Source organism: Misgurnus anguillicaudatus, chromosome 22 (genome assembly GCF_027580225.2).
Source record: "Misgurnus anguillicaudatus chromosome 22, ASM2758022v2, whole genome shotgun sequence".
Lineage (NCBI taxonomy): Eukaryota > Metazoa > Chordata > Actinopteri > Cypriniformes > Cobitidae > Misgurnus > Misgurnus anguillicaudatus.
In genome coordinates, this window is record NC_073358.2 from 48,244,341 (window position 1) to 48,271,977 (window position 27,637).

At 36.2% G+C, this 27,637-nt stretch overlaps 1 protein-coding gene across 1 annotated transcript in view; it reads left to right on the plus strand.

The window, feature by feature from the left end:
• Positions 1 to 18,577: 18,577 nt before the first annotated feature.
• rtn4r (reticulon 4 receptor) overlaps positions 18,578 to 27,637 on the plus strand; it is a 114,082-nt gene continuing 105,022 nt past the window's right edge. Inside the window, exon 1 of the mRNA XM_055198412.2 lies at positions 18,578 to 19,060. Within this exon, the coding sequence (XP_055054387.2) occupies positions 19,039 to 19,060 (22 nt within the window). The 5' untranslated portion in view covers positions 18,578 to 19,038. The remainder of the gene's footprint in view (positions 19,061 to 27,637) is intronic.

The window sequence follows — 27,637 nt, forward strand, 5'->3', positions numbered from 1 at the left end:
TGTCTGTAAAGTTTCAGCTCAAAATACACCACAGATCTTTCATTATACGATATTGAACAAGGTCATTTGTGGTTGCAATAAAAAAACTTGTTGTTTTTGTGTGTGTTTATTTAAATGCAAATAAATCTTCTGTTCCCCTCCCCGTATGCAAAGTTGGGGGTGGAGGGCTTACACATATGCTTTGTACTACATCAAAACATGTGTCTCTGCCAGAAGGTTGAACTACGCACTCATAAGGTGGAGTCTGTGAGTGGTCATGGGTGGGATGTAATCATTGTGACATCACATTAATAGGGTATCCCCAACAGCCTGTTTTGTGTGACTGTTGCCGTTTAAAGGAGATTATACAAAGAAGAAGAGATGGATTTGTATTATTACAGGATCTATCTGATAGAATCACATTTAAAAGTGGATTTTTTAGGTTAGGGGGGCTTTAAGCTCAAATTGCACTAAAAAACCTTTCACAAGGTCATTTCAACTATGGGCTTACGCAAAGATGGCAAACGCATTACGCAATTTTGTACAGCGCCTCTCAATAGTCTTTATCGGTTAATGGTTGGTTCTTTCAACTAAAAGGCGGGACTTTCGTCACCAAATTGGCCATATTCAACGTTGCATTGTCCACTCTTCATAATACTAGCAGTGCTCACTGTTGTTATATCCAATATCTATGGCAACAGTCAGTTACACATTTAGTTTTCATTGTTTATCACAAGATAAGTTTGTGTTAACTTTAAAACTACATTTATTCTCACCGGACACACGGCACTGCTAAGCATCTGCAGAGATATTCAGATATTTTTTTAGTTTTGACACTTGACATTACGCTCACATTTTCACGCTGCCATTTGCCTGTTATAAGAGGCTTAGTGCAGATTGCAGTGTCTTAGTGTAAACACAAATGTCATGGTCTTCGGGCTGTAGTTCTTACATCTAATCAGAAAATCCTTAAGCAATCTCTGGTGACCTGACATCATCGTATTATATAAAGCAGGGGAAAGAAATGCACATATATAGAGAGAAATCCCCTCATATAATTAATTAAAAAATATACAGATTTCACTTTTAATGGTCCAGATGTAAATTAAACACCAGCTTAACACCTCACTTACTGTATATATCCATACATGCTTTGTATTACATGCTAAGAAGCTTTAAGCTGTAGTGTTGCATAGTGCATCTGAAAAACAAAGTGTTATATAACCATGCATAATAACTGCACATGCCAGAAATATTGTGTGTTTGTGTGTGTGTGTGTAAAAATATTTTACATTCTTTTTAACACATTACATTCTTGAAGTACTGACGCACATTTGGCATGTAAGGATAAATTATGATTAAGAGTGTTAAATTGCAGATATGGCTTTTTAAAATGCCCAAATTCTCTCTTTTTAAAAAAACCTGCATTATTCTGGAAAAAGTGTTTATGTTGGTTTTGTGCTAGGATGAGACATGCAACAACAAGAAAGCTTTGATTTCTATCTTTTTATAAAACATTATATGAACATTGACATTCGGTGCATCCAAAATCGCATACCTATGCACTACTCTGTCTTTTATTAATAGTGTAGTAGTGTGTTCACATTGGAAATTCCCAAAAAGTGCACTCATTTAACAAAATAAATGAAATGTGTAATGGTGCATTCACACCAGACGCGGTAGAGGCGACAAAAATTCTGTATTCACGCATAGTTGGACGCTTGAACATTTTGAGTTTACACGCTTCATTTGCGTGTGAAATTCTAGTTATTCGAGACATTAACACGGAAATTCGCCTCATGGGAGGGGCTTCTGTGACTCCGCTCGCTTCCAGTAATCACGTCAGTACTAGAGCAAGCTCCTGATTGGTTAACGTGTTGCGAATATCCGCCAAAGTTTCAGATTTTTAAACTCGCCCGTTTCTCGCGGCAACCCTCAATTCGCGCGTACCCTGCTGCAGGATGCCTATTCGCGTCTTTGCATTGCCTTAACCATAGACTGTAAAAAAAGATGGACGACGCCTGTTCGCTCTCTTCCATTGGTGAAAAGTGAAGCCGCCAGTGTCCCGATATGGCGCTGACATATTGGGTCTTAAGTCTGCGCAGGAGCGATTTTGGGACCAGTAATGCGCAGTAGTGAGCAGTAAGTGAAGCCGCGAAATCAAAACCCTGCCCTCGCTCTCGTACAATGCGCATATCACACGATATCACACCTGTCAATCATGACGTGACATCACCGTTTTTATATCATTAAATAACTAATTAAACAAAAAGCTATTTTAAAAACAAATATTTGAATGTACATCAGCGTGATAAAAACTACAGTAAATGACAGAAACCAGCTTTGGAAAAAAGATCATTAAAGTGTAATTAAATTTTTTAGTTGGTCTCAAGTCCCATTGAATAACATGGGGAGGCGGGGTTTATGAACTATACTGGGACCAGTCACTGGGAGGCGATCGAGATGTTTTGGCTTCACTTTTCAGGGCTTGTGCGGCACCGCTTGGCCTTAACATGTAAATCACTCGCGATTGCCACCTTTCCCGCGACGATGTGAACGCTGGACGCTTGCATGCACTCAATGGTCGCAGTATTGCTTACGTGACAGAAGAGAGGCGGGGCTATCAGACACCATGGAAGCAAAGTTCACCTGCAGAGACCAATACAATTCAGTCTGAAGGTGACTGAGGTTATGTTGGGCAAAACAGATATCACTGACATTAAAAGAAACATGAACAAATTGACTGATTTGCATTGTATTACCGTGTGTGTTGGACATCATTTGCCCTCGTCTGGAAAACCATTTCCGGTTAGTAAAAAATGTTCAGTGATCCAATTGGTATGGTACTACTGTGCTTAGTCGGGTGATTCTCACGCAACCATTGAAACACCACGGCACTAATGATTTTAGCTTTAAAATGTGTAATATAGTAACATTAAAAAGCATCAGAATTAACACAATACTGTGTTCTACCTTGCACAATGTGTGATTTCAACATAAGAATTTATAATTGTAAATTTTATCTCATTTTCTGCTGAAATTCTCCCATTACCGCAATGTGTCCGGCTGTGTTTGAACATGCGTTATGTTGTAATTTAATCAAATTAACACAAAAATATTAAGAAAAAAAATAAATGGATGTTTTGCTAGACTACTTTAGATGACAGAAAAAATATTTACTGAATATTCATGTAAGATAATAATGGAGAAAAATTAGGAAAATGATGTGTCCATGCCTGATGTTCTCATCCTCCGCAACACTTTTTGAGAACAGTTTAAGCACACATACAGAATTTTAATAAAGTTTGATTTTGAGTGACCAAGCACATGGACCAGTTACTTCAAGATGGCTACCAGGTAAGATCATTTTTTTACAGTTAATTTGAAATATTGTCTTGTCAGAATGCTTACACGACATTTTGATTATCATTACCGCAACAGATGCTTATTAAATGTTAATTTAATTAATAGAAGCATAATACTTTGATTTTAAATGCATGTGCAGAATCTCCAAATTATGTTCTTTTAGGTTTGTCATGTCATTTTGAAAATATGTCAGTGTTGATGTTTTCTGACTGTTGCGGTAATGAGATTTTTTAAGACTAATTTTTTAAAATTATGTTACAAAAAGTGTTAAATGATAAGTAAAAGTTTTTAAATTAATGTTCCCATTTACTCCAGACTTTGTTTTTCAATGTCTGGTGGGAAAAAAAGTAAATTTAAGCAATTTTTACATTTTCATTCTTGACATTTTTAAAACCAAGTTTTCGTGAGAATCACCCAGTCACTATTATTCTATTATTTTTACCACCACTAATCATCTTTCCTTAAAAAAAAATCCCTGAGAAAGTTTTATGACGTTTCTATAAAACTGGAGTCCACTGCTATAACATTCAATCATTCATTCAACCCGTCCAGAGAAAATTGCAGCTCATTATCTTGCCAGGTGTCCCTGTGTCCTGCAATAAAACAAACGGCAGACAGTAGAATTAACGGAGGTCAGATGCAAGATTGTAACCAAAACATGGCAGAAATGAAGGTTTTCGCTGCTGTCAGGAAGGTGGAAAGTTCACTGATGTCTTTGGATTGTTTTGCAGCCTCGGGCACAGGATGACGTGACTGTGTGCATGGCATCGTGAAATCAGAGTAATACAAAGGCAATTTACAGCATTAGGTTAGTCACGGTTGCTCAACACGTCAATGACATCAAAGACTTAAAAAAAAAAACGACACGGGAATGATTCATGGTTTGACTTCTCCCTGAGGGCCAGCAATGAGAAAAGATTGTAATCTCAATAAAAACCGTGAAATATAGCAGATTTGATGGCACCTGTCCAGTCTTATAAATAGGCATTGGAAGGCTGCGCTGGCAAATATTAAAGTGTGAATAACTTTCTCAATGGATTTTTATTTCTGTTATACATGGATTTCTACAGTCATTTCACAGCCATTTCACAGCTTTATATACTTTAAAGGGATAGTTTCAAAACATATATTTATTATGTCATTTGAACCCCCAATGTCTTTCTGTGTTCATCAGAATCCAAACGCAGTTTGAAAAGTGTGGTTTGGGGTTTTCTGGTTACTATGGGAGTGGATGGTGACCACCTTGATCCTAGTATACCATCTTCAAAATGACCCAAAAGTGTTAACTAAATAACTCCTTTCAAGATCATGTTATAAAAAGCTGTGGATGGCATATAGCTTGGGTCATTTGGATGAATTTCATGTGAAATCTTCAAGTTCATACTGAAAATTCCTTAAAGGGACACTCCACTTTAAAAAAAAATATTCTCATTTTCCAGCTCCCTTAGAGTGAAATATTTGATTTTTACCATTGTCAGAATTTAAATGTTGTTCCCTCACACCCCACATTTACCTTTTTGATATATTTTCATAGAACCTTGTTTATTTCTTTATTGTTATTTTCGGATGATTAATGAAGCAATGATACGGTTCATTTATCTTGCATTTACTAAGTTGAGATTGAGTTGTGACATTTTCCCTTGACTATGCACAAAAGCTAGACATGGGCTGGTCAGTCCAGGTCATGAAGTACGACCAGACTTCCCTGTTCTAATCTCCCTTTCCCCGTTTACACAATACAACTGTCTAAGCATTATTATTTATGTATCCGTATCCAGACGTTCCTGCGAAGGGACCAATCATGTGATTGTTCTCCAGACATGTTTGCTCAATAGCTGCCCACATGATTCTTCTAGACATTATCAAATGTTTATCAGGTGACCAGTGCTTCCTTTCTGTACACTATATAATCTGAAGCCTGTCTAATAAACTTTGGTCTATGTTTGAACTGCATCTCGGTGTCAGTGTCTTTCATGGTCCCTGATATATATCAGGACTCTCTGCTGCTCACCTCAGACCTCGTCTCTTTACTACAGATTCAACGAAAACTTCATACCTCTAGACCTGCTTAGAATTAGATTCTAACAACCATTTTGGACTCCATTCAGCTGATCTCCGTGTCTGGCGGTACCACTTGTAGCATAGCTTAGCATAATCCATTGAATCTGATTAGACCATTAGCATCACGCTAAAAAAATAACCAAAGAGTTTCGATATTTTCCCGATATTTTCTAGGCCGATATGTCTAGGAACTATACTCTCTTTCCGGCGTAATAATCTAGGACTTTGCTGCTGTAACGTGGCTGTAGGAGGCGCAATGATATTATCTAGTGTCCGAAAATAGTCCCCTGCTATTGAAAGTTACTAAGGGGACTATATTCAGGCACTGCGTAGTATCATTGTGCCTCTTGCAGCCACGGTACGGCAGCAAAGTTCTTGATTATTACGCCGAAATGAAAGTATAGTTCCTAGTCTATCTGCCTAGAAAATCGCAACTTTAAATTTTCTGTCGGTCTTAGTACACGATGTAACTACAGAAGAATCAAGTTCTAAATAGGAACAATACCGAAACTCTTTGGTTATTTTTTTAGCGTGATGCTAATGGTCTAATCCAGGGGTCTCCAACCTTTTTATGAGCAAGGGCTACCACAATGGATAAAACAATCTTGAGGGCTACTTTTTGATATAGTCTACTTAAACTTTTTTTGTTTTACTTGTTTATTTTATTTTATTTGACTTGTTTATATGTTTTAGTATTGTTTAAAATTTTAACATACGTAAACCACGCCAAGCTAATATAAAAAAATGTAATAAATAAATATTACATTTGATTCTATTAATAGAATGTGCTTTGGCGGGCACCTCACAGACTCTGTGCGGGCAACCTGCTGCCCGTGGGCACCACGTTGGTGACCCCTGGTCTAATCAGATTCAATGGATTATGCTAAGCTATTCTAAAAGTGGTACCGCAAACAGTAAAAATCTAATATTTAACTCTAGGGGAGCTGGAAAATGAGCATATTTTCAAAAAAAGTAAATGTAATTATTAAAAATATGTCATGTGTTATTTCTTCCCTATGGGAAATGTCAAACATATTTGCAGTTGGTAGTATTGAGCACATTAAAATGGTCATGTTTATGAAAATGTGCAGAGTTAGAATAATGTAGTGTAATCAAATGCAAACAAAAGCTGTGTTTATATCACCATTACATTTATTTTATACTCTGTCTAGACCAACAACAATTTCAAGGACCTCCATCCATAGTAAAATATTAGACAAGTAGGAAGCCATCGACAAGCTGTTTACTTCAAAAAAAGTATTTTTTTTAATCATGCATTTGGCAGACGCTTTCATCCAAAGCAATTTGCAGTGCATTCAATCTATCCGTTTTTATCAGCAGGGGATTGAAACCTATCGCTTTTGCGTTGTTAACTAAATGCTTTTCCAACTGAGCTACAGAAACAGTGTGTATAAACTTGGGCTGCTCTGTTTCAGCTGTCTGACATTGAGTCAACCAATGATAAGAGAAATACAAAACAGGTGAAGTTTAACCTTTAAGCATTTCTGACAATTACAGTCCTACTTGATATTTGGTGGTTCTGCTTTCAGCATTGTTTGTATTGAATATTTGTGCACATTTGCCTTTTGCTTCATGTTGTTTGCTCCATGTTATCTATAATTTTGCTATCTTCTGTAAAAGACTATAATTTTCCACATGCTTTTAAATAAAAAAGCATCTCTTTTAGACTGGTGTCTCTGCACTTAAAATTAAAACTGAATTACCCAAGTGATGCAGTTTTTTTTCTCTCGCAAATAGAGGATGAGTTAAACATTTCAATACACAGATATCTCAACAGTAAAGACAGAGCCAAATTTATCGAATTCTGTTAAAAAATAACATTTTAATTGAAATAGCAGGAATGATCTAAGTAGAGAGAATACATGTGAGAGAGAGAGAGAGAGAGAGATAAAATAAATGAATGGGCGGGATACTCTTTGATTTTGTCCTGAGATGTCTGAACAATCCCAGATCCAAGCCAGACCTTATTTTACCTCTAAAGAGATCTTTCATTCAGTAAGGAGATTTACGTCAAATCAAGCTGTAATTCCTGGACATCTGTATGTGATAGTTTTAGTTTTACACGCATACTGTGTTGACAGACAGACAGACAGACAAAAAGGTTATTTGGCATTTTGAAGGACACTTATTTTTAAGAGTATATAGACAGACAGACAGGCAAGCAGGCAGAAATACAGACTGATAGATAGCAGAGATGGGAAGTAACAAAGTACAAATACTTTGTTACTGTACTTGAGTAGATATTTCTGGTATCTTTACTTCCCAGATATATGATGTCAAAATAGGACAGTGAAAATAGAGGTAAAGAGATAAGGAAATTGTGTGAAAAATACAGCGTTTTTTTACACATGAAACATGAACATGTGAAAACTTAACCTTTAAAATGATGTGAGGTCCAGTTACCAACACAACACTAAAACATGTAGTATTGATGGATACCTCTTACTTAAGTACATGTGAGAGCCGATACTTCTTTACTTCTTTAGTAAAAAAGTGTAGTCAGTATTTTCAAACACGAGTATATGTACTTCTACTTGAGTAAAGGATGTGTATACTTTTCCCATCTCTGATAGATAGATATACAGACAAATAGATGGATAGATAGACAAATAGATTGACAGACAGACAGACAGACAGAAAGGTTCTTTGCCATTTTATTTTTAGGAGTATAGATATATAGACAGGCAGGCAGACAGGCAGGCAGGCAGAGAATCAGGCAAAAGACAGACATACAGACTGATAGATAGATAGATGGATAGATAGATAGACACATAGATGGATAAATAGACAAATAGATTGACAGACAGTCTGTCAGTTGGATGGGCGGACGGACAGATAGATAGACAAACAGACAGATAGCCAAATGGATAGATAGACAAATAGACAGATTGTCAGTCAGTCAGTCAGACGGACAGAGAGACAAATAGACAGATAGACAAATAGATAGACAAGCATACAAATATATCGCTAGAGAGACAAATAGATTGTAAGACAGACAGACAAACATTATGTCAGTCAGACGGACGGACGAACAGACAGACAGAAGTAGAACAATTATTTGGCATCATGAAGGACACTTATTTTTAAGAGTATAGATACATAGACAGACAGACAGGCAGAAACACAGATGTACAGACTGATAGACAGACAGACAGACAGACAGACAGACAAAAAGACAGAAAATATGAATAGATGGACAAATAGATGGACAGACAGATTGACAGACAGACAGACAGATAGACAGACAGACAGACAGATAGATGGATAAATAGACAGACAGTCTGTTAGTTGGACAGACGGATGGATAGATAGACAAACAGACAGATAGCCAAATGGATAGATAGACAAATAGACAGATTGACAGTCAGTCAGTCGGACGGACAGAGAGACAAATAGACAGATAGACATGGATAGACAAACAGACAAATATATCGCTAGAGAGACAAATAGATTGTAAGACAGATAGACAACCATTATGTCAGTCAGACGGACGAACAGACAGACATACAAACAGAAGTAGAAAAATTATTTGGCATCATGAAGGACACTTATTTTTTAGAGTATAGATAGATAGACAGACAGACAGACAGACAGACAGACAGACATACAGACAGAAACACAGACGTACAGACTGATAGATTGATAGATAGATAGACAGACAGACAGATTTACAGACAGGTAGACAGGTAGTTACACAGACAGATTGACAAAAACAGAGTTTTGGCAGACAGACAGACAGACAGACAGACAGACAGACAGACAGACAGATTGATACAGATAGACAGACAGACAGACAAACAAACAGACAGAGAAACAGACAGGCAGACAGACAGACAGACAGACAGACAGACAGAAGTAGAAAAATTCTTTGGCATCACAAAGGACACTTAAGACCCTTTTAAGAGTATAGATAGACAGACAGACAGACAGACAGACAGAAAGACAGAAAAGATGAATAGATGGACAAATAGATTGACAGACAGATTCACAGATTGACAGATAGATAGACAGACAGACAGTTAGACAGACAGACAGACAGACAGACAGACAGACAGAGACAGACAGAGTGAACAGTCAGATAAACATATAAAGAGCCAGACAGTCGGACATGGATAGATAGACCGACAGACAGATTAAATAAGAAACGTTTGCAGCGGCCATAAATTAGAAACTAGAACATTAGTTTATTAAAACCTGCTTGGTCTGGATATGGACCTGAATGTCCGAAAAAGCCATCAATGTATTCACCAAATTCTTATCACAAACAAGCTGAAGCACAAACAAATATCTCAATTATTTACTTCTTGCATCAAGAGCCTTAGATGTAAATTCAGCGTAACAAACAAGGTCACTGGATTTTAATAACTAAATGTATTCAGTTAAGAATGTTGTTTTTGTAAGCCTCGTTTCTCTCAACATCTAACGTATAGTATATAAATTTCCAACACAGCATGTCCAGTTCATTAAAACAGGAACTTTTGAAGTGTGGAGTGGACGACGGCAGGCCATTTTTCTAAAGGTAAGCTAATTTATACAGCAGCAACAGACAATCTAATTAAAAAGACCAAATTAAAGGCAAGAGTGAAACAGAGGCGCTGCAATTTCAACCTAATGCGAACAACTTTACATTGTCTTTATTCAATGTGTTAATGAGTTTTGGACAGGGACACAGGGCAGTTCCATCATGGATATTGTCTTTCCACACCACCGCCGAGAATGAGCTGTCACAGGCTTTTAACGGCAACGCGTGCAGGACGATGGATTTAGCCCAGAGGTCGCAGTACAGTGTAAGCCTCGCTCTGTGGATCTCTGACACGTACACATGATGGAAGAAAGAGAGTCTTGTATGATCACCGCTTGTAAATGCTTGTTCAATGAACACGATTTCAGCAGAGGAACAGAGCCTGTAATTATTGTCAAATGCTCATCATTGATTTTACAGATTTTACAACATTAAGTGAAAGAGCTTCTTAAAGGGATAGTTCGGCCAAAAACGATATTAAACCCATGATTTACTCACCCCCAAGCTGTCCGAGTTGCATATGTCCATCGTTTTTCAGACAAACACATTTTCGGATATTTTAGAAAATATTTTAGATATTTCTGTTCATTAAATGTTATGTTACGGGGTCCAGCAATAGTCCACGACCTTCAAGTCCAAAAAAGTGGGTCCATCATTCACAAATTAAATCCACACGGCTCCAGGATGATAAACAAAGGTCTTCTGTGGGTAATCCGTGCGGTGTTTTTGTAGAAATATCCATATTTAAAATGTTATTAACTTTATAAACTAGCTTCCGGTAGCGCCGCCATCTTAGACTCAGGAGAGAGGATTAGCGTAGTGTACGCACTTTTCTTAGTGACGTATGACAAATTCGGAGGGCGGGGGCACCGAGCAGCAGCAGAGAAACTCTGTACGCTGCGTAAGCTCTCATCCTGAATGCGCATCACTCCAAAATGGCGGCGCTACCGGAAGCTAGTTTATAAAGTTAATAACATTTTAAATATGGATATTTCTACAAAAACACCGCACGGATTACCCACAGAAGACCTTTGTTTATCATCCTGGAGCCGTTTGGATTTAATTTGTGCAGGATGGACGCACTTTTTTTGACTTGAAGGGCGTGGACTATTTCTGGACCCCGTAACATAAAATTTAATTAAAAGAAAGATCTAAAATATTTTATAAAATATCCGAAAATGTGTTTGTCTGAAAAACGATGGACATATGCAACTCGGACAGCTTGGGGGTGAGTAAATCATGGGTTTAATATCGTTTTTGGCCGAACTATCCCTTTAAGGAATGGCTGAAAGATATACAATATTTCAGGGTCAGCATGTCAGAAATGAAGGAACAATTGAGAGCTGTCTGTCTGTCAACCCATCCATCACTAGCTGTTTTTACAGTATGACTCTCACCAGTTCTTGATTCTGACTGCACATTTTGACTGAAGAGTTAACCATCATCCTGGGAACCTATTTCCTACATGGCTTTACTGTCATGTCTCTCATATGTGACCCTGGACCAGAAAATAAGAGTACAATTTTGAAATTGAGATTTATACTGAAAGCTTTCTATTTCTATTGTATGGTTTGCTATTGGTGCAAAAAAAAAAAAAAAATCACCTTTAAAGTTGTCCAAATTAAGTCCTTAGCAACACATGTTACTAATGATAAATACATTTTTGATATATTTACGGTAGGAAATTTACAAAATATCTTCATGTAACATGATCTTTACATAATAACTTAAAGGGGGGGTTCAATGGTATTTCATGCATTCTGACTTATTAACACAGTTATAGAGTTGTTTCCTCATGCTAAACGGCAAAGTGTCAAAAGAGCAGTTGGGCGTGTTTCAGAGTATTTCTGTTCCGAATCCACTTCGCCAGGGTTCATACAAGTTTCGAAAGTTTTTTTTTTTTTGATTATGGGTCCAACTGATGTTTCAGGAGTTTTCTATACGTATCACTTCTTTATATGGACACTTCCCCCAGAAAACCCCGCCCACCCGTCAATCAGCGGGAGATGCTAGCACTTGCAAACATCTTATCACGCGACACAGCTTTGTTTAATTTTAAAAGTCAACAATGGCATGAAAGAAGAAGTGTGTTTTTGGATGTAAGGAGAAGAAATCCAGCATTATGGAAACAATGGATATAGTTTATTATCCGGGGTAGCAGCGGAGTTTTGTGTGTGTGTTTGATGCGCTGGATTTTCCCAATCGGGTCATAAATTGCACGTGGTAAGTAAGACTTCTGTGTTATGTTGGAAATAGGCGCGTGCATATTATATAAATGACACAAACATGTACTGAATCATAAGTTAAACAGTGTTGTATAGTGTTGCATGACTCGTACTCACTCCTCCTGCGGTATAACTCCTCCTTCTTCATTTTTCGTACGTTATCGGAAAGATTCGGTAAAGCTAATCTTTCTTTTATAAATCTGATTAAACTAAAAACTCTTTGGAGATATAAAGGATGTCATACTACTCTATAGGTACTCCAGATTAACATCAGAAATGCAGAAACAGCGTGTGTTACGTGAGCTTTAATGATTTTTGGCATAAAAAATCGATAACTTTGACACATTCAATGTACTGTTGTTGGCTATTGCTACAAATATACCCATATAGACTGGCTTTGTGGTACAACTATTACTCTAAAGTTTTTGTTCCTCTAACATAATAAAATAGATTAATTTGATCGATATTTATGTCAACACTGCAACACTTTCTTACTTTTATTTATTATTATTATTATTTTCTTATTTTTGTCTTGTTTTCAGTACAAATATCTAAAAATTCTTAAATCAAGATGTATTTTCTTGATGAGCAAAATGACCTAAGAAAATATAGTCTTTAAAGTCTACGTTTACAATTTAAAGGATTAGTCCATTTTCTTAAAAAAATCCAGATAATTTACTCACCACCATGTCATCCAAAATGTTGATGTCTTTCTTCGTTCAGTCGAGAAGAAATTATGTTTTTTTAGGAAAACATTCCAGGATTTTTCTAATTTTAATGGACTTTAATGGACCCCAATTAGGGCTGGGACAACAAAAAATACATCAACGCAAAATATGCGCGTTGATTCGTCAGACCCAAAATGGCGGCGCTGTAGAGTAGTATTAACGCGAGTGGCTCCAGTCCACATCGGTTTCACACCGCAAGTGTGAGCAGTGAGTAAGCAGCGCATGTTTTTTTCAGCGCCCTTGTTAATAAGCATGCACCCCGCCGCATGAGCAGCGCGAGCTCGCGGCGCTGTAGATGCAGTCCTGCGATTGCTTCTGCATATTTTTGCTGTGCTGCTCACGCTCAAAGTGACAGTGCTTTGTTTATGGTTTAAATGCTCGTGGATTGACGCGAAAAAGTGTCATTTTATCATAAAATTATGAATGTGATGCCAAGTGTATTTTAAACAGTCACGACTTTGAGCAATTTCACAGAAAGCAATGAAATACACAGTTGCCAAAAGACTGCGCTTTCTTTCACTCTCTTCCCACCAGTAAATTAGTTCTCATCTATCTTAACAAACTTAAGAGAAAGAGATTTAATTATGTATGTGTCTCTTAAGTCTATAATTGTGTTTATATCTGTCATTACATGGACAGAACAGCACGAAAACAATGTGGATTAAACAAATCAAGTTATAAAAATTACACTGACCATCAAAAGGCACATTGAAAAGGTTTTGCTCATAAATGCATGCATGTAAAATAAAGTAATGTGAACTTGACATTTTTATACTGTTACTAAACTGCACAGTATGCACTGCAAATGCTTTATTGAATGCTACCTCTGACTAAGAATGCATTATTTTGCACTTGTAAAGTCTTTTTAAATTTTGAAATTTTAAGAACAATAAACATATATTGCAATGTTAAGGAATTCAGTTTTCCCCCCATTCAGATATGTCAATCAACATGTATAAATTGCTATTAGTTGATTAAGGGGGAGATAATCGAGAATCGAATCAAAGTCGAATTGGACTGATAAAATGAATCGTTAGATTAATTGATGCATCGAAAAAATGGTCGTTAGATTAATCGTTTAAAAAATTTTTTATCCCAGCCCTAACCCTTAACAGTTTTAATGCAGTTTAAAATTGCAGTTTCAAAGGACTCTAAACAATCCTAAACGAGACATAAGGGTCTTATCTTTTTTAGCATTTTTGGCAAGAAAAATAAAAAATATGCACTTTTAAACCACAACTTCTAGCGACCTCACATAATACGTCATCAGGTCAAGAGATCGCGGATGACGTATCGAAACTGCGCCCCAGTGTTTACAAGTGTGGAGAAAGAGGACCGTTCCGACGTTGTTGTATGTCGAATGATACTAATTAATGTCTTTGTGTCAGTTTATTGTTTTAAATGGTCCGCAAATGTGCGTTTCATATATGTAACACGTGACCTTTCAACGCAATTACGTAGATCGCGCTGGCTCGTTACACAGCCGGAGGAAGATGAGAAGTTGTGGATTAAAAGTGCATATTTTTCTTGACAAAAATGACAATGTTTCGCTAGATAACACCCTTATGCCTCGTTAGGGATCGTTTAGAGTCATTTAAAACTGCAATTTTAAACTGCATTAAAACTGTTAAGTGTTGGGGTCCATTAAAATGAAAATATCCTGGAATGTTTTCCTAAAAAAACATAATTTCTTCTCGACTGAACAAAGAAAGACATCAACATTTTGGGACATGGTGGTGAGTAAATTATCTGATTTTTTTTTAAGAAAATTGACTATTCCTTTAAGTGAATTTGCCTAAAACAAGAAATTGTGCTTTTGCTTAATTTAAGCACAAATTCACTTGAATTTTCATTATTTTTTGTCTAAAAAGTACACTTATTTGTTATTTCTCATTTTGCTCATCAAGAAAATTCATTTTTTTTTTGCAGTGCATTTTTTTACATAGTAGTGGCCAAAAGTTAAAATGTGTGCTTTTGTATGAGGTGTATGGTACAAAATGGTACAAAACACTAAACTTTTAAGAAATGCATAAGCTCATAACACATATGTTGACTACAGTTTTATCTGTTAAAAATATTTGTTGATCCTCACTCAAGTAATATGTCTTCATAAGCTATGCACATGTGTATTTTTTGCCAAGCCTCCTTAAATTCTTCTTAAAGCTGAGCTTTATTTTACACACCAATGCAACATGCAATCAATTGTTTAATGCATCTTTAATCAAATATTTAAAATAAAGAGCAAAAAAGTAAATTGTTCAAAGTTAGACAAAGTTTGGAAACAACTGCATGTATTTGCCCGAGTTGGATGTTGTACAGTCAGCCTCAGTATAGCAAACATAATTTTTTGGTGATTTGCTGTTCTCTACATACATGAAAAAAAAGAGTTTGTCAAAAATTTAATCAAACCAAACTTTGATGGCCTGAATTTGAAAGGAAGTGACTGTACGGTACATAACCCCTGACTTAAGAGCCATGAAGTAGATGTTTCCATATTAAAAAAACTCAACAACAACGGATAGATTTCAAGAGATGTGCGTTTAGATTGAAACTTTAGATTTAATATTGTATAAAGGCATGATTCACATGTACAGTAAACCAACTCTGATTCTTTCAGACGTCAGCACCCGGAAGGGCTCAGACTAATACGTTTCGATTCGTCATTTGACATAAAACTAATAGCCTGCTGGCCGCTCAGGAAGTGGGAGAGTTAAATGGTTAAAGCAAAACCCAGCGTGAAAGAGCTCTCTGTCCTTTTCCTACCGCTCCATCACTTCAACTCTTCAAGACTCAAAAAGGGATTAGCCTGATATTCGTGGCCATCGTAAATAATTGATGCTTACGTTTAAAACAATCTTGAAGAATCTCAAGTCATTTAGCATGCGATGCATATTTGATGCTCTTTTTTTAAATCCTTTCTGCCAGTATGAGGGTAAAAAAGTCTCTACATATTCAGAAGACTGGTTGTTGGTTAACAGTGTTCGGCATAACTAGTTACGAAATAATTTGATACTGTAATTTAATTACTTTTTCCCTTGAAAAAGTAAAGTAAGGGATTACTTATTTTTTCAGTAATTTAATTACAGTTACTTCTGATGTAATTGAATGAAATATGGACTGTAGATCAATTATATATAATACAATAGTGGATTTAAAATTTAAATTTAAAGTCTAACGTTAAAATGCATGTTTTTTATGTATCCTCCTCACTTTAAATACTTTGGTGAGTTATTAAGAATAATGGTAACACTATAGTGTAGCTTCTTACTATTACTGTTTGGTTATTACACTGCAAAATGATTTAAGAAAAAAAATTCTTAGTATTTTTGTGTTGTTTTCAGTAAAAATGTCTAAAAATGGATTTTGCTTTTGATGAGCAAAACGACCCAAGAAAATAAGTCTAGTTTTTAGACAAAAAAGTGATTTTGTGCATAAAACAAGCAAAAAATCTGCCAGTGGGATAAGCAATTTTTTTTTCTTAAACACTAAGTTTAAGAAAAAAAATTTGCTTATCCCACTGGCAGATTTTTTTGCTTGTTTTATGCACAAAATCACTTAAAGTTGATATTTTTGGTTTAAAAACTAGACTTTTTTTAGTCGTTTTGCTCATCAAGAAAAAGCATCTTAATTTAAGAATATTTGAGAGATTTTTACTGATATCAAGACAAAAATACTAAGAATTTTTTTCTTGAAAATAATTTTTTTGCAGTGTAGCATTAATATTGCTGAAATATTGGCTGTTTATTAATACTTAAAATGCACATATTAGTACCTGATTTAGCAAAACCTTATTTTACATCCTTAATACCCAATTCCTATCAATACTTAAATTTAGCAACAAAGTATTAATAAGCAATTTTACAATTTGGACCTTTAAAAGTCTGACTAGAATAATTAATGTACTTTTATATGATTTCTTGTGCCGTTTCAGCTTTGTATTATTTACTAAATAGGATTTAGAAAGTAATTAGTAAAAAGTAATTAAATACTTTTTGGAGGGAGTAATTTGTACGGTAATCTAATTACATGATTGAAAATGCAATTAGTAAATAGTAATAGTAACTAGTAACTTACCCAACACTACATTAAAGCAAGGGTTAGCGATATTTTGTAGATTTTAACAGAACAAATTAAACTTAAATAATAAATAAGATGTATAACATGAAACAATGCTTCAATATTTTTGTACATGTTACTGTTTTGCTAGTTTGTTTTTCACCTTTGTAAAGGATTTTATTTTTTAGAAAATGTCAGCAGTGTTGCAGGTCCAAATTGTGACAAAATATCCCATAGAAAATGTGTCCTGCTGTATTATATTATATATGTATTATATAAACATTATTTTTTTTACTGAGCAGAGACAGATAGCTACAGTATGTTCCCTTAAGACACGTGCCCACACAACGAAGTACACAATGTTAAAAACGCAGGAACAATCAGTATCCTTCAATCTGCTGTGGTCGCTGGGGGGCGTTTTCTGACAAAAAACTTCTGGTTTTGAGTGAATTACCATGGACATTTCATACTGATCAACTTTACGCGGCACTGCATTCACGATCTGTTATTACACGCTACACTTGCAATATTTTGCAAATGCAATATGTATTTGGCAGCCACGAGCTCAAAAACTTAGCTTTAAAGTTCTCAAATTTAGTTTATATGAAAACATAGATACAATGAGTACGCAGTGAGCATGCTGATTTAAACAATAAATGCCAATAAAAACAAATCTGCTGGCTATAAAGGAAAACCTGATCCCAAATTTAATTTTATAATATTTAAAAAAATACATTTTTAAAATGTAAATACCACCAACACTAAAGAGATGCAAGCAGAAGGTATTGAATGATTTCTCCACCCACTGAAAGGAAATCATCAAAGAGAGAAGAAAAAAGTGCCACACACATACACGAGATAAACATAGTCAAGTGACATGATCGGGAACAAAATGGCACCTGCTTGCAACACCTTGCATTTGTCCATAAATAATGTTGATTGCCCCTAAAATTGTAAATTGCACAGCATGTGATAGCGGTAAAAAGCATCGATCTGTTTGTTTGAGTCATACGAACGCAGTTAGAGGAGGCGCCATCTGTCTGAAGAGAAAGAGGTTGGGGAAACCTCTTTAAAGCATTCATAATTTCTGCCATTTCACTTATGACGCTGCTCGCGCATGAACGTCACCTGTAAGGTTGCTTACGTCGTAAATGCATGGCAGGGGGACAGGCAACTTTATTTGTCCTTTGTGTTTATAATTGTGTGTATGCGCAGGTATACAAATGGATTCACCACACGCCAAAGCGTCTGAAATCCATAAAAGATTCATTAGCGCTCTATTCCTGTGCTATAAAACATTCATCTCTCTCTCTCTCTCTCTCTCAAATTTTATTTCAATTAAACAATTTTAAACTAATTTAATTGCAATTACAATTCTGGCCTAAATGAATGAAACATTCAAGAAGTAAGAAGGGGTTACACCTAAACTCTAATAATAAACAGACAAGGCCTAGTTGTAAATATCTTTACAATTAAAATGTAATATTTATTTGAATGTTTTAAATATAATTATAAATACAACAATATAACAAAACCTAAAAATCTATTACACATTCAGGTCTCATATCAAAATAAAAACAAACCAACTCTACCCTCTATCTCGTGCGCGCGCGCGGGCACTCTCTCTCCACTTTCTCTCTGACTCTACGCGCACGGCGCCACAGCCTCTTTCCGTGTCTTCTGCGCGACTGATCGGACGCTTGGATCACTGGAATACCTGAAGCTGGAAATCGCCTTTTCGGATTCATCCCGACTGTAGTTGTATTCCTTTTCCTCTAACTGTTCGAGCTCTCTGTTCGGGCTTATTTGCGATTCACGCTGATCTTTGAGTTTGGATTTTGTACTGCTCCACACATTCCCAAATGACCGAGAGAGGGATCAACGGGGGACTTTGTTCTCCGTCCCGCGCCTGTGCGGCGACCGTCGGGTAAAGTTTGAACAACAGGGATGATGGTTCGTTTTCCTTGAGGTTCGCAAAATTGTTTATTCATTCACGACGACGTGGGAAACACCGTCCTCTTCGATCCAACCTTCTACAATCTAATTCTGGGATTATATTCTCTGGATTTATTCATTAAACATGAAGGCTTTTATTGTCGAGGGTAAGTCTATAAAAGTTACATTATTCAAATCCATTGTTGTTTAGCTCATAAAATGACCAGTTTAGTTAGTCTAACTGTCTGTGGCGCATCTATAAGGTACGCGCATCCCCAAATATTTGGAATGGCTGGGAATGATGCTGTAAATATGGGGAATTTAGGACAAGTCTGGCCATATTTTCAACCAACCTCCCCAACTGAGCAACGTATACTATTTAACATTTCATCCACACTGACAGCAACACCACAAAACTAGAACATTTTGGAAATCATCACCGAGGCTGTCCGCGCGCGATATCTGTGTGTTCTAGATCGTCTTTTTCGTGCTGAGAACGCTCTATTAGATTATGCCGATTTGATGGTAGAATAAGGACAGTTTTTGCTTTGGCACGACTCGAGAGAGGAAGTCCGCGCGAATGCTGCTCTATCCCGCCCGGTTGTGTTTCCAAACTCGATCCCAACGCGCTCGTGCAGGGATGCGCGACCTTGGGCGCATTAATCAGGAAGACACGTACACAGTTTATCCAGGGCGGGTTGTGCATGGGGTAGCTTGTCTAGAAGTATCCTCCAAACGACGAAAATAATATTGTTGTTGGTGCGTAACTCATTTGTGGTTTCCTGTTTGACAAACTCTTAACTCCATCAATTAGTTATGGTCAAATCACATCCTCACTCATTGACTTTTTTCTTTAGTATGCACCAAGTACTATTAGATTGAAGTCAATGCCTAACGTATTTGCTTTTGGTTCTACTGAGGTTTCATTGAAAAATGCGCGGTCCGTGGTACTGAAACAAGAGACGACAGCAATCAGAATCAGAGCTGAGATTCCTGTTGTGCTCTGTTCAACCCAAAGAGGACAGCAAAGCTTTATCAGGACAACACAGACAGGGATAAAACACTTCATTGCTGCATGATCCTCCTAATTAGGAATTAACAGTAAACAAGTACTCTGTGATAATTTAGCCGGTATCTGTGAACAGGTCACAACACGAAAAATCACACCATTAGATCACAACAGGCTTTGGGGGGTGATAAAATGCAGAGGTACTCCACCCTATACAGCATTGAGGAAATCCCTTAAAGATAGAAGCAGGTCACTGCACAATTCAAATCCAAAACTTTCTAGATCCCAACAATTTGGATTTTGAATGACACTGCAATGTTTTAGCCATCCAACACCTCGTGCTTTGCTCGCAGGTGAAAGGAGGCGGAGCTGCAATGTTGTTTAGATGGCAGATGGATAAATGCTTCTCACTGTTTAGACCCACTGTGTATCCGCGGCCCCTCCTTCCTTGCCGAGCTAACCTGATTGAGCTGAAAATGCATTAAATATTCCATCATAGAGAAAGAGCCTGAGAAAGAGTGCACTGATGGAAATGCCGGGGTAGAGAGAGAATATGAATGAGACGTCTTTTTTCCCTCGCAGTTTTGTATGTGTACTGATGTTGATGATGATAAATGAAGGATGTGTTTGTTTCTGCCATAGATCCTGCTTTGAGTAAGTCTGAGCAAGGCTATGTTGACTGGTGACAACTCAATGGAAATGCTTTGTCTCTTTCATTTTTAAATTTGACTATTTCTATACTCTCTTATAACCATGCACTGTTTTATATCAAATGATACTACTGAAGATGGGAAACAACCAAAAACCAAAAGCTAGCAGTGAAAAAACACCAAGCTTTCAAAACATTCACAAGTTTCTGCAATTAATGAAGCATATAGAGACAAGAAAACTGCATGCAAATATTGATTTTTAAATAAGTTCAGTCTGATAATATCAGGTGTGTTATCTATGTCCAGGATTCCTAGCTCGGTGCACTACAACGCAAAAGGTCATGGATTCAAACCCAGGGAGCACAAATATTGGTAAAAAAAAAATGTAGACCTTGTAACGCACTGTAAGTTGCTTTGGATAAAAGCATCTGACAAATGCATAAATGCAATTGTGGTTATGCAAACTTTATTCTTTTTGAGAGATTTAATCCGAAAGCTTGAATATGTCGTATTTACTTACACTAAGAGAATATTTCTATTTAAAAGTATTTTATATGTAATCATCATAATATTTGCATGCATAATATGTCCTTTCTTGCATCGATGTGCATTTTAAAATTGCATGTTTAATCTTGAAGAGATTAAGAGTCATTTCCCTGTAAGAGGTTTTTGCTTATTCTCAGCATTTCCATTCAATTAAAATGTATTTAGACTATGTCACTTTTTACATGGAATAAAGAAAAAACTATTTTAAAAAAACAAGGAAAACATAAATTTTTAATACATTTAGAACATTTTTTTTTTTGTAATATTTCTTCTCATAAAATAATCGTATACACATAATAACACTAATAAGCGGCACTAAGGTTGTGATTCTACTAAGAACAGGAGTGTGACATACATACATTTGCAAGATGTACTGTACTTTAGCAGTTCGTAATAAAAGAAAATTGGAGTCCAGTTTAAAGTCCATGTAAAGTGATATTAAATGTGTTTAGAGTTTGTCACACCACAGAATTTTTTTATTTATTTACCACCCATCCAAATTTGAATCATAAAAACCGCCAAATAAATATAAATTTGCATTCTCTGCTCTCAAACGCTGGGGGTGTGTCCGCTGTCAGCACTAAACCACGCCCACTCGCTGGAAAGCTGCCATCTCTTAATTTTGAGGTTTCCAGCTACTGTACAACCAGAATAGATGCTTTTGATTGTGTTAGGGGCGGGGCCATGCTCGGTGGCTCCAGTGCATCATCGAGCCACCGCATTAGCCCCGCCCAAATAATCCTGAACACAGAAATGTATAAAAACAGAGCTTTAACACCACAAATCATTACTTCGTAATTCTTGCAACATGTTTCAGCAAAAAATTATAAAATGTATAATTTGTTTAAAAACAATTTAAAAGACTTTACACAGACTTTAAAGCGCACCAATTATCTGATTCACGATTTTACATTTCTTTTGGTGTGTATTAGTACATGTTGTATTAGTACATGTTAACGTTATGCAAAAGGTACAAACTCCAAATCTCTTTTCTTGGACTACATCAAACACACGGATTGTAGGCAACAGTTTACTCCCTGGGATTGGTGATGTAGACAAGACCGACATTATCATAATTCCTCCTGCTTGGTTTCACAGCCTGTAAATTAACTCCTGTTAACATTAAATTGTGAGCGAATCTTTCAAACATGGTAAGGAGCGTCACATTTCCGGCTGACGTCAGAGGTATTTAGTCCAATCACAACGTACAGTTTAGCTGGCCAATTAGGAACAATCAGGGAGTTTTGTTCATGAATCTAGGGCTGCAACGATTAATCGTGCAATGAATTACGGTGAAATCCTGGCACATCCCAATGCCAGGGGGCGCTCTCATGCAGAAACTCCTTTTGTGCCACAGAAACGCTATTCCAGGAAATGTTTATAGAAATATTTACATCGCTGTTCTTCAAATTGTTTCAGGTATTTTCATGATAATAAAGAATATTTTGAATGAGTTTAACGAGTGTTGTTTTTTTTTAATGCACATTATAAACGACTCTGATTCATGATGATTTTACATTTAGAAAAGGACTTCCTACTGACCAAATGCCGTAATACACGCACAAGCTGTGCATGAAACACAGAATCAATTCAAAATCGATTCTGAATCGATTTCAGAGGCATTTTTAATGGGACACATGATTAATCATTGCAGCCCTACATGAATCAGTGCATTTCAGGAAAAGAGGGAAATCTGGAGCTACACAAATAAACTGTATGTGGAAAATAATGTGTTTTTTAACCATAAACCACACCAACACATTATATCAACAACACAAAATATCATTGTGTTTTAGCGATGAAATAGGTGCCATTTAAGATTGTAGTTCGACCATTGTATTGAAAGTACACAAAAACTAAAAAATTGTTAAATAATGTCAGCAGTCTCCCAGAAAACGTTTCATTTGCAAAAAATTCCAGTTCTTCCCATTAAAACTCAAAAACACTGAACATACAGAACAATACAGTTAAAAATGAGCGATGTTAATATCTCACAGCGAGCATCTTGTTGAAAGCATCTTATAAGCTCTCCGTCAGACTGTCGCTCTCAACAAGATCCTCTCCAGAACCACCCATATTTACACAGACAGCAAACAAGTCATTTCCACTCTAGTCTCCTATTACCAACCAAATGATGAGGGTAATCAGAATACATGGCAGTGAGTTCCTGGCTGACAGAGAGCTCTGTTTGAGAGAGGATCGCTCTACTGAGAGGACTCTCTGTTATACAACTTCATCTGCTACACGCAGGTGCACAAGAAAATATCGGCTGAGATGAACTCGAACTAGCTGTGGTCAGCACAATGCTTTGATATTAAACTCTGAGCTAGGAATTGTGTACTCTGTTTCTTGAAAGGTTGCATGTTTTGGCCTAGTAGCAGTAGATATGATTGAAATTGCAGGTTTTATTTTTACTGTAGTTTTACTCTTTGATATTTTCACAATGTAGATTTCATTTTTGTGATATATAACTCATTCCCCTCCAGCCATTTTTTGCCCCCATTCATATATATATATATATATATATACACACAATACACACACAAATATATTATGCAAACACACACTTTTATTTTGTATGCGATTAATCACAAATAATCTTTTGACAGCCCTAATAAACATACAAATATATCAAATGAAAGAACAGACCCTCTGCTTTCAAACGAATAATAAACAAACAAACAAAACGGGGGAAAAAACGTTTCATTCTATCTATATTTTTCTCTGCTTATAAACTCTTAAATATAGGTATTTTTCTTTAAAAAAATTTTTTTAGCAAAAAGCAAAAATAATTGCATTTTTGTGAAGGAATTTCGTTAGAGATCAGATTCAGAACAATTATCAAACCATACACAGATTAAAATAAGTAAATAACATTTTGGCTTCAGTTTTTTATAAACTGGGTAAGTGCCATCTTGTGAATAATCACGGTATTACAGATTAACATAAAAATTCACCAAGAACACTTTTTTATCCAAATATTTTCTTTTAATATAACTCGTCAATTGCAGGGAAAGAGTTACATTTTTGGGTACAGGTGTTTATGCAACGCACTGCAAAAGGTGCATTAGCAGCGCAGGTTGTGGGTTCGACTCCGAGGGTACACAAATGGAGAACTACTGATAAGAAAAACATTTAAAGCTTGAATGCCATGTAATTCATTTGGATAAAAGTGTTTGCCAAAGCATAAATGTAATGCAATTGTAGATAGACATTTACAGTATACATTGCATAATGTATTCACTTTAATTTAAAAAAATATATATACATATAATAATTAGTTTACTTTAGTGCTTCTCAAATAGTGGGGCGGGACCCCCAGGGGGGGCTCGAAGCGACGCCAGGGGGGGCGCGCGAGACCCCGGGGAAAATACTTTTTCTGGAAGTGATTTTTTTGCACCATCACTTAAAGACATTACACCCCAATCACGCTGATAAGCCGCTTGTGTTTTTTATTATTATTTATTGATTATATTTAATTTAATTTTTCAGTATCAAATCGTCAGAAAATATTATACTTTAAATAAGGATTGATTTTTTTATTTCAGGCAAATTTATGCATTTTAAGTCTTTTCTATTACAAACTAAAAAACAATGTTAATAAAGTTATTCTTTGTTGTAAGTTGATCGATATTTCTTTTTTTGTGTTTTCTTTTTGTGTTTTCTCAATGTTAATAAGGATACAATGTTTTGCAGATGTGTAATTTTATAGACAAAGTTGCGGCGGAGAGTTGGGGGGGGCGCAAAATAACAGAAATAATAATAATTTGTTGCTTTCAAAATCACCTCCATACTATATAAAAGGCGAAAATAAGTATGTGAGCCGAGTACTATGTCCGAATTTATATTATTATAAACAATATTTAAAAGTGCCCGAATGACATACTACTTCGGGCACAATTTTGAAGTGTGCATTCGATGTACACTTTACTATCCCATGAGCCCCTGGGTGGAGGAGTCACCCAACGAAGAAGCAGCAGCAGCGGGGTCATCATATTCAAAAATGTTGCAAATCGGTGACACGGCTCTATTCAAGCATACTGTAAATACTATGGGTGCACCGATAAATGCCGATATACGCTAATAATACGTGGACGGTAACTATTCTGAATCACACAGCCGATCTTATTCACAGCTATTTCATGTACTACGGCTTTTGATCAGTAAGTCCTTATCGATCTGATATCATTGTATGTTGTAGTCGTTTATAACATGTATTTGAAAAAGCAATACACGTCAAACATAATCATTATACATATTCTTTGTCAGGAATAATTGACTCCGGTCCTTTGAATTATAAGAAAATAATGCACACCTAATGTGCAATGCCGTTACACCGCGGGTGTGCATTATTTTAAAATAATTCAAAGGACCGGAGTCAATTATTCCTGTTATACCACAGTTACCACAAACATTGCTCTGGTGCCTACTTTTAAAACATTTGACAAGTTAGGTGTGCAGTTATCAGAAATTAATGCATACCCACGGAACATTTCTCAGCCAATCAGAATACAGTATTCAACAGACCCGTGGTATAAATTATCATAAAAATACCTGAAAAGGTTTGAAGAACCGCAATATAAATATATCCTTAGGCCATTTCCTGGAGCTACGTGTCATAGCTGTGTGTGTATGGTTCTTCGTCTACAGCGCATATTGAGTTTCTTCACGAGAGCGCCCTCTGGTTTTTGGATGTAGCGGCATTTCACAGCAATTCATTGAGAAACATAGCAATCGGTGAACCCCTAATAAATACCTCAGGGAAACACTTTGTTACTTGTGGTTAATGGTCATGTTAATGGCTTACTTGTTGTTACGATGACGTATGTCACGTGATGTATCAACATGGCGGATGTAGTATGCCAGCAGTTGGCGGGTTTTGTCCGCGTTGAGCGTTTTGGGTGAAATGCTCAGCTCGTCAATGTCACTTCTCATTTGGCTGTCCAATAACAGTGGAGGAGGAGTGGGACAATATTACAACTAACCTGTGCAATTGTTCAACGACTGATAAACAAGCAGAAGTATTAGAGCAATAAAAGCACTCAGCTGAAAAAAACTGGCAAGCCCCTACAGTCGGTGTCCGCCTAGTTTTTTTTTTTAACGATTTGGTGTGTGTGCCCCCTAACCATATTTACATTATATAGACTGTACGTAACGGTCAATGAGTAGGTACTTCATCTAATTCAGTAATTCAGCAAGGATTGTTTTAAACAGGTTTCCCATTGTTTGACTAAACAGGGCCGGGTTTCCCAAAAGCATCGTAAGGCCAAGTAGATCGCAAAAACAACCGTACGAACCATCCCAGAATCACGGGCCGTTTACCAAAAGCCTCGTAGTAGCACTTGAAAATCACCGTAGATCCACGAGTGCTCTGGAGTAATCGTTCATTCATAAGTGCATCGTAAGACAGCAGTGTTACAAGGTCACCTGCAGGACAACCAGCAAATTGCACTCCTGCAATAACGATAATGTAATGATTTAAATGTAGGCTATATTTATTTATTGGGTTTTTCTTTGTTTATTTGTTTAAATAACTTTAATATAATATATTTAAAATTCAAACGAGAAATAAAATTTAAATGACTAAATATAAATTAATAAATTAATAAAGAAGGAAAACGTATTTGGTACAATTTTGGTAAAAGTTGGTACTAGCAAATTGATAAATGGTTCCTACCAATTGCTGCTATAATTCATCTAGGCTACAGTAAAAAAAATTTTTTTTTGAAGAAGAGTATGGCACCTGATAAAAGAAACCAAATAAATATTTACGGTACAATGCAATAATCCCTAATAATAAATAAACATAGATAATAAAAACAAATAATAATAATCTAAACTATAAGATAAAATGCAGAAGGCATTTTGCAGTGGGACGAGTCCTAACTAAATACGAAAAATAATATTTCATTATGAACAATTTTAAAACATTTAAAAGGTCATTGAACAATAATAAAAATATTATAAAAAATATTAGTGCTAAAGATCGTTTTTGGACCCCTGGGGGTTAATCGTTATCGGGAAACCCAGCCCTGATCTCACCTCAGACCCATGGTAATTGTTAAGCCAGTGTTTCATAACAACACAACCAAAACGTCTACACTTTTTAAGGTGAATAAATCTATGGATGCATTACATGTTTTCTGCTGCTGCAAAAAAAAAATTAAAATAGAAATGTGTCACCTTAAATTATTGCAGAAATATTTTAGTTTTGAAGAAAACAAAATGGCCTCGGCACAGAACGCAGCTGCAAGCTCCTCGTGTGTATTTTAGGAGAGAGAGGCTATCAGGGTCAGTGATTTCCCCGTGTTCCTGCCAAAAAACACTTTGAGTGGCGGCTAACATCAAACCGGCTGCTATATTGAATCTTCCTCCAAACAACACGCACACGAGCACCACAGTATCAAGAGTGTTATTATTGAATTGGTATTGTGTAAACAAAAAAACAATTCCTGCTCTTGAGCTGTGCTGTTGACAGCAATATAAAGCAGGCCATTATCACAGAGATCAGCTCTAATTATTGTGTATGTGTAAACTTG